The 9,038-nt window shown below is 43.5% G+C and overlaps 1 protein-coding gene across 1 annotated transcript; it reads right to left on the reverse strand.

Moving 5' to 3' along the window:
* Nucleotides 1–2,939: 2,939 nt before the first annotated feature.
* PPP1R3C (protein phosphatase 1 regulatory subunit 3C) lies at nucleotides 2,940–7,812 on the reverse strand. The gene is made up of 2 exons (XM_065922906.1): nucleotides 7,674–7,812; nucleotides 2,940–5,411 (listed from the first exon to the last, which is right to left on the reverse strand). Exons 1-2 carry the CDS (start codon nucleotides 7,685–7,687, stop codon nucleotides 4,469–4,471), a joined length of 957 nt encoding a protein of 318 aa, XP_065778978.1. The 5' UTR covers nucleotides 7,688–7,812; the 3' UTR covers nucleotides 2,940–4,468.
* Between the last annotated feature and the right edge of the window lie 1,226 nt (nucleotides 7,813–9,038).

The raw sequence follows: 9,038 nt of genomic DNA on the forward strand, positions 1-9,038 counted from the left end.
CTTCTGGAGGACAACGGTGAAATAACTTTCTATCCAGGCTAGGATCTTGGTTATATTCTTCAATTTTTACAATAACAAAGTATAATTATTCCCTATCCTTAGATTTCTAGAAGAAATTCACATAGGATGATGCACTGAACTGTATAAGGTTAAGAGAGAAGAGCTTGCAGTAGACTAATGCTCCGGATGAGAACAACTAGAAAAGTTGTATAAAATACAACTAAAAGTTTGAAAGCATTAAACTATTGCTGAGACAACCAGGGATTGAAATAAGGAGAAACTATACAGAGAGAATCAAAGATAAGATATATTATCACTTTTGAATATGATAGAGTAGCTAGAGGCAGACAAGTACTAACATGAAGATGAACAAGACACTCTAGGGAGAAATATCAACAAATTGTTTAAAAGCACTGGAAAGTTACTAAAACAACCATACTTTATGGCTAAGTTGAACTGACACACTGCAGCTGTTTGTACCTGGATGTATTTGCTGATTCTGGACAAGAAAATGAAAATCTGAACTTTGCCTTGGAGGAATACCAATTACATTGACAGATGGCTTCAAGAAGCTGGAAAAAAAAAAAAAAAAGAAAATTTAAGAGTTCAGACTACGTCAATATTCTGGTGAGAGGGTGTGTCGAAGACTGAACCTGACCCTCAGCTCCTTTTCCACTCAAGATATTTGTCAAATTTCAAAGCTGCCAAGGGCAGGAGGCTAACAGGCTTACCAGAAAAACACAGTTGGGATTTTGACAATATCGGGGTGTTGAGGAATCTAATTGTTCAAATGAACTTATTTACATAACAGAAATAGAGTCACAGATGTAATAAAGAAACTTATGGTTACCAGTGGGGTAAGGGTGGGGAGGGATAAATTGGGAGCTTGGGATTGACATACGCACACAATAGCATATAAAATATTATAGATAACTAATAAGGACCTAGGGGCTTCCCCAGTGGTTTAGCGGCAAAGAATCCACCTGCCAATGCAGGAGATTCAGGTTTGATCCCTGGGTCAGGAAGGTCCCCTGGAAAAGGAAATCGCGACTGACTCCACTATTCTTGCCTGAAAAAATCCCATGAACAGTGGAGCCTGGTGGGCTACAGTCCAAAGGGTCGCAAATAATCAGATGTGACTGAGTACACACACGATAAGGACTACCATACAGCACAGGAAACTACTCGATCCACTGTGATGAACTGTACTGAAAAAGAACCCAAAAAAGAGTGGATATGTGCATATGCATAACTGATTCACTCTGAGGTACAACAGAAACTAACACAGCAATGTAAATGAACTACACTCCAATAAAAAGAATTTAATCACAAAAAGAAAGGGGATCGCGAGGAAAGGAGGGTCTTCAGGGAAGACTTCATGAAAGAAATGGGAAGGAAAACACTAGGCAAAAAGTCACTGCCCTCAATAACAAAAACTTTGATTTTAAAAAAGAGAAGTAATAAAAATACTAAAAAACAAAACAAAAAAATCACTGTCCAACCTAGAAGTCACTCTTCCAGGCCGACTCAACCTGCCACAGGACCTCAAACAAGTCACTTCCCCTCTCTGAATCTGAGTTTCTCTTATAAAGGTGGACATTTGCATCCTACGGTTTTCAAGGTCCTTGTCAGACTGATATTTAACTTTTCTCCATCCTATGGTAAGAGGGTGGCCTTCACCTAACCCAGTAGAGAGCCAGAGGAAACAAAATATGGGTGATGAACTCCAGTGCTTACAGAGGTAGGGGGACAGCATGAGAGAATGAAGCAGGGATGACAAAAAAAAGCAGGTAAAGCCCATCTAAAGGAGGCAGCTGCACTTAACTCCAGGTGATGGTCACCATAAGGAAAGACCTTGCAATATTTTGAGCTAAAAGGAAATTCAGATTTTTTTTAGTGTAGCCTGCTGATGGCCTGCTCTTAGCAAAAAATTCTCTTTAAAAAAAAAAAAAAAAAAGAGAAACAAAAAATCAACCTGTGTCCAAAAAAAAATCTGCAGCCATTTTCAGAGATACTATATCCTTCTACTTTTCTGTATATTCATTCTATTAATTTTTGAGAGTTTGATATTGAAACTCCAACTAAAAATCTTAATCAACTTCAAAAATAATTATATAGTAATTTTATTATATATATATAATAAATATATATAATATATATATTATATAGTAATGTAAATTTGTTCTATAGTTTCCAAGTTTCCTGTAAATGTGTTATCATACTTTCATAATTTAAAACATTCTTTAAAAGTTTTAAACATTTTTTTCCTCTTTAAAAGAGGAAAAAATATCTGTAGCCAGATACAGCCTGTAAGCCTACAGTTCACAACTTCTGATGAAGATGTTATGATGAAATTTGTATTTTACCATTGGGCCTTTCTAGAAGGTTGGTTAGTCCCCCTTAAGAGACACTGTGCAGAAACTCCTTTCTGGAGTTTTAGGCAAGAACTAGAACTAAGACTTTGTTTCCTGTACCTGCTGCTTCCCACCCCCAGGAGCTGAGCCTCCCCTCAGTCTGGGACTGATGCCCACTGCCTGCGACATACACCTCCCTGCAGCTCCAAGCTTTGCCCTTTCACGAAGGAGCTGGAACTCAGGAGACAGTAGCTGCTCCAGCCCTCCCCACACCATCCCTTCCCCTACTTCAAGCTGAGAAGTGGCCCCCAAGATAAAACTGACAGTGTGTGAGGAGCAGTCAGCACAGATGGGGACAGTCAGAGGGACAGTCCCAGCAGCCTAAGTCACTGCCCCTAGACCCCAGCCCCAATCATCAGGAGGTAGATATTCTCACTAATGAGATTGGGACCATGTGAATACCTTCAGGCAGATCCAATTCCTGGTCCAAACTAACCTTGCTCAGTTAAATAAAACAGGAGAATCTCAGTTGATGGTTTCTTATTTAACTAACTGGGACTTTAAGAAAGAAAACATTCTCAGATCTTATATCAAACACTTTTATTTTTAAAGTGAGAAGTTCACAGAGGATAGCTACAGGAGAGTGAAATATTTAGAGTAGAAAAATTGTGGGTGCTAGCCAAACCTCAAATACTGTCACAGCAGAGTTATTCCAATAATACTTTTCCAGGATGGCATATCACACGTGTTAAAATTAACTGCATTCTCAGAACACCTTTCAACGGATGTCCATGATGATAGAAGTGAACATTCAGAGGCTCCTGTTCTTAAGATCTTACAGAATGGATTTATGCACAGTCCAAGATAAAGTATATTACAACACATCCAAAACAATTCACCTCCATTAAAAAAAATGTTGACTTTCAAGAAATTGGTAGAAAGACTTAAAATAACAAGAAGAACATAGGCAAGAAACAGAAATGGCTACTTTTATGTGCAAGGTACTGGATTCTTACATTGAGAATCAGTGTCAGTCTTCACTTCCAATAACACATCGATAAAGTGTGGCAGGAAAACGAGTCACCTTCAATATGAAGGATGCGAGTTGTGTACACTTACAACACTCTTGAAGATACAACAGTGTCGCAGGCGGAATGCCAGCAAACAGAGGGGACCTTCCGATGAGGTCAAACACTCATGAGTTATCAGATGACCCTTCAGGTACTTGGGTTAAGCAACTACGACATTCTGGTTTAATCAAGGCACTTGCAGAGAGTGATCCTTGACACGACATAGAGTCCCTACAAGTTGCTGGCCAATGATAATGGCATGGGTTTTTTTTATTAGGCAGCATCTACACTGAGAACCCAAGCATAATACCTGGGCCACAGGTAAGGTCACTTATCCCACCGGGACTGCAAAGCCAGATTTGCTTAAGCTTCCCCCAAATCATGATTTTTGATGAGTCACATTTGAACAGAAAGGCTTCATGTAAAATCTGATTCTCCAGAGTTATAATTCACCTTTCCCCAATAACCACTCAGTACCCCTAAAGTTTGTTTGGGTTCTTCTCCACGAGAATACCTAGAATGGATCATTTTCTCCCCCCTACAAATTACTTCCCCAGGAGAAAACTGTAAAACCAACTTAAAAAAACAAAATAACCTTCATTTTCTCACCAACAGTTAAGTATCAGACCTCCTGCTCCCACTCTGACCTAAGCTGCAGAGCCCTTTGTGTATACTTCTCAGACATTCCTCATACCATTAACACAGCTTTCCATCACCATCCACTGTCCATCCTCAACCTTTCCTTGCCCAAGATGAAAGCCAGTGAATTGAGAGGGAAGGAGAAAAGGGTGTTGACAGAATATGACTTTTATAAAAATAGGGTTCCAGGCTGTAACCTGATCCTCTACAGCAACACTGGGCAATGCCATCCATACAAACCCCCACACTAAATTCTCAAGGGGCTATCATTTTTTGTAGCCAGGTCTCAAAAGCTCCAACCTAAACCTACTGAAGGAAAGTAGCAACGCCTTCCTAAGATTGAGCAACACAGACCTAGAATCACATGGGGGAATAAGGTCAAGACCGGTCACCAGGTTGCTTCATTCATCGGTAAGAGGCCAAGTTCTCCATCCTCCCCCAGCTCTGCCATTCTGGGAAGAGCCCACTGGCCAGCCTTGGGCTGCCAAAGACGGTTGACTCCAGCTCGGCCTTGGGGGGTGGTGCCTGGTGGAAGGCACAGTCCTGGGATGCCATCTGCGTCTGCACCCCGTCAGGCTTCCACTGTGCATGGACGATTCTGTAATTCTGACCCTCGTTGTTGTCCCAGAAGACCTGCCCATTAGCATGGTAGGCGATACAGAACTCAATTTTCTCCTTTGTGGGGATGACGGAGGGCAGGTCAATGGCAAATGAGAAGGTGTCACTCTCCGAGCCACCGTACACATTTTTCATGTAGGCACAGTCCACATCGTTGTAGCTCTGCCAGGAGTCAAAAGTGATCCGGATCTGAACCTTCTTCTCAAAGCTCATGTTCTTCACCTTCACAGTCCCCGTCACTGTTCGCTCCTGCAAAGAGCAGTTCTCCAGGCAGACAGAGTTCTTCTGGAAGTGGTTCCGAAAACTTAGGTAGTCAGCTGAAGGCTGAGGAAAATCCAGAATCAGGTTCTTCTCCTCATGGAGCTTTAAGCCTGAGGAGATATCATTCAGGTCCAAGAGGTCAAACTGGAGATCCCACACAGGCTCCTCTGGAAGGTCTGAGAAGACGTGGATGGCAGTGAGGGAGAGGCCCTTAGAGTCCGCAAACACCACCCGCTTCTTGGCTTGGTTGTGTGACGGCTTCCAGTCGTCCTGTGCTCTGGCTTCCTGCTTTATGTTGAGACACGGCTTCAGGGGCTTTAATTTGTTCACAAAATTTCTTCGTTGGAAGTCATCATAAGGGCTCAGGAAGCTCTTCAGAGGTGGAGAATGAGCCAAGCAGAGCCTCACAGCGACATCCACGGGCATGACGGAACTTGTCAGAGGCCGTGGATCTAAGACCTGGATCATTCTGGAATACAGAAAGAAGAGGGGTTATCATTTGCACCTGGAATGCACTTCCCCTTTTCCCAAGTATGTCTGTACTATTTTTGTTGGCTATTAAAGCCAGCACAGTGCTCTCACATGTGGTAAAGGAATGCAGGGTTAAGTGATAAGAGCTGCATCTTATGTTTGGCTCTACCCTTGACTGGCTATAGGCCATGGGTTAAAACACTTGGTGACCCAGCTTCTCCATTTGAGAAATAAAAGATTTGGATGGGATCATCTCTAATACAGCTCTAAAAGCATTTGCTCTGTTCTGGAGCACCAGTTCTCAAACCTGTCTGTTTTCAGGCAGGTTCCTTACTGTCAGAGCCACCACGGAAGCCCCCACCATGGCCTAGAGAGTTGGATTTCTACCTTTCTCTTCAATGCAGAATCCATTGCATCAAGAATTTATATACGTTCTTAAAGCTTCCCAGGTAAGCTAATGACCAGACAGGTTCTAGAATCAAAGTTCCAGACTGCACTCCCTTGATTGCTTTGATGATTTTGCTATTGAATCAGTTACACTTCTCTGGAACCATAGTCCATTTAAAAAGAAAGAATAAAAACAGCAAAGGGTTTTGAGAGCAAAAGACTAGAAAGAGTGAATCAGAGGATTATCTCTGTACTTTCATTACCATGTTCCTCCTCATTTTACACAAATAACCCACTGAAGTGCAAGGCAGCCATTTATGAATTAAAAAAAAAACTACATAATCTGTATTTTACACAAAAAGACATTCATGTCAAGTCCACATTTAAGTGGAAAAAGCTGATGATCTGCAAATTATTGTCATTATTTAGTCACTCAGTTGCATCGGATTCTTTTGTGACCCCATGGACTATATAGCCCACCAGGCTTGTCTGTCCATGGGATTTTCCAGGCAAGAATACTGGAGTGGGTTGCCATTTCCTTCTCCAGGGAATCTTCACGACCCTGGGATCGAACCCGTGTCTCCTGCATTGCAGGTAGATTCTTTACCGCTGAGTCACTGGGAGAGCCAAACCTGAAAATAGGGTATTTTCAATATCTGTTATACATACATATATATATATATATATATATATATATACACACACACACACATATATGAACTTATAAATGTTGAAAAGTGTAATAGGAAGCACAACAAAAAGTTAATTATCTCTGGGTGATAGGTGATCTATTTTTGCCTTTGTACTTTTTTGGTATTTTCTAATGTTCTGGCAATGGATATTTATAACCAGAAAGATAATAAAGCTATTTAAAATTTAAACATATCTATGCTCAGAAATATTAAACCATGAAGTATCCATCAAGAAGGATATTTTTTCTGGCCTTTAGCCCTGTGTATACATTGCCAAACTCAAGGACATTTTTCCCCTATCCTAGCCTTCAGATAAGAAGTGTGTGTATACTGTATGTGACATTTCTCATTCTGGTTTTAGTAACTGTCTTCCCAGCAACTCTAAGCACATAGGCAAATGGTCATTATCATAAGATGGATAATAAATAAAACATTCTGAGAGTTCATTTTATTAGCCCTAGGATTTTTCTGGGAGACCTACAAACTTAGAACAAACAAATGAGAGAGAAAGCTATATTTATTGGTCTAATAATAGTTAACAGGCAGGAATTTCAGAGAAGTCTTCTGCTAAGTTATGTCTAAAGAAGCTATTTAAGTAGTTTTGTGGGTGGTTTTTTTGTTTGGGGTTTTGTTCTGTATTTTCACATTTTGCACTTATAGAAAGACAGTTTTAGGATATGGCGATTTCCCTGGAATGATAAGTCTGACCCAAGAGTTTAAAAATAATCATTTGCTCAAACTCTGAGACTGAGTTTGCTATGGCAAACCGTCAGAAGGAGGAAAGAGGATCAAGGAAAGTGAACATCGTCCATCGTTAGTTCTTCCCAAAGCTAAACTACCCAACCAGAAATCTGAGTGCTCTTCCCACGAGTCCTTGAGACATCTGGGCAGGACCAAGAGATACGGTTAGAATCCACGAGGGAATCAGAACTAAAGCTGACTCACGTTAAAACTGTTTCTGGTTTAAGATGCCGTTTACCGAAATCAGCTCTGCCTAAGATGCTCAGAGCAAATCTTCACACCTCCAAGGCCTCCCCGGCGCCAGATTCAAGTCAGTAGCCCGTCAACCCGCCCTCCCCTGGGGTCTCCAGGGCGGGGATGACAGCAGGAAAACGCCTCCCAGCCTCCCGACAGCGGCGCTCTCCCTGAGCTCCGGACCGGAGAATCTGCCGGGAACCTACCTGGTGCAGCTCATCAGGCAGAGGAGCGGCGGCTCTCCGCGGTTGGCGAGAGCTCGCACCCGTCTCCCGGGAGTCCCCGTGTGGCCGCAGCTCCGGCAGATCGCGGGTGCGGGGCCCGGGAGGCCGCTTAACTGCTCGGGACCACGTGAGCCGACTGCCAGGGCCAATCGCCGGGCCGCGGGCTCGACGGCGCGACCAACCAGCGCTCGGCTAGGGCGCGAGCCCTGGCCCGGGACGTGACGGCCGTGGTGCAGGGCTCGCTGGGCGCTGGGGGCGCTCTGGGACCCGGGGCCAGCTGGCCAGGGTAGCGTAACGCGAACCCCGGGCGAGGAGGCGCGGGGGCAACCGCGTAGCGCAAGTAGCGGCTGCAGGCCAGGAGGGAAAGCGGCAATCCTCCTCCCGCGCGGGGCGCCGACACAGCGGGGCTGCAGGGAGGGAGGTGTCTTTCACTCGCGAGGCTTCTGTATACGTTATCTGAGCGCAGGACGCTGTGGCTCGTTCCGGGGAGGCGTGGAGGGGTGGGGGTGGGGAATGGGATGTGTGTGTGTGTGCTTATATTTACATTTTTGAAATGTTTATCTTGTTCATTGCTTGGTGCATTGGCTCATCTCCCTTTCCTTGCCCTGAGCAATCAGAAGCTGACTGCATATTTTGGGGTTAGGGTGAACCCACAAATGCACCACACAGTACATTCCTTCTCTAACTAATATTGTTAATAAACCGTATTAGTCAGTATAGATCGCTTCAGCCCTGTCCGACTCTTTAAGACCCCAGGGACTAGCCCGCCAGGCTCCTCTGTCCTTGGAATTTCCCAGGCAAGAATACTGGAGTGGGTTGCCATGCCCTTCTCCAGGGGATATTCCTGATCCAGGGATAGAACCCGGGTCTCCTGCTTTGCAGGCAGATTCTTTACCATCTGAACCACCGGCAGTCCGTGTTAGCCCTATTATAAAACAATGAGGCAGCATTTCATTAAAAGGCACTTTGTATTTCAATCTATTCTTCAGCCTTTCTCCTTGGAAGAGAAAACTAAAGCCAGAAATGAAAAGGCCTCTTTTGTTCATGTGGTGTAGCCCGCAGAGCCAGTGGTCAACCCAAATCCCTCAACTAGGTTTCTGACGTCCTCTGGCAGCGATGTGAAAACCAAAATGTTAAACTATCACACTGTAAGTTTCATGACTCTCCCAGGCCAGTTACTCTCAGCGAGGTTTCATAATTTTGTTTAGTTTGGGGAGTTTTTAGACCATCAGTTACAACCATAAAATTAAATTTCTAAGTCGAGTAGGAATTGTTTATGTAAAATCCATGTCCTTGCTCTGCTCTCAATTTAGTTATCCAGTAGTCCATTAAAATGTACAGAATATG

The sequence above is a fragment of the Muntiacus reevesi genome, chromosome 2 (genome assembly GCF_963930625.1).
Source record: "Muntiacus reevesi chromosome 2, mMunRee1.1, whole genome shotgun sequence".
Classification (NCBI taxonomy): Eukaryota; Metazoa; Chordata; class Mammalia; order Artiodactyla; family Cervidae; genus Muntiacus; species Muntiacus reevesi.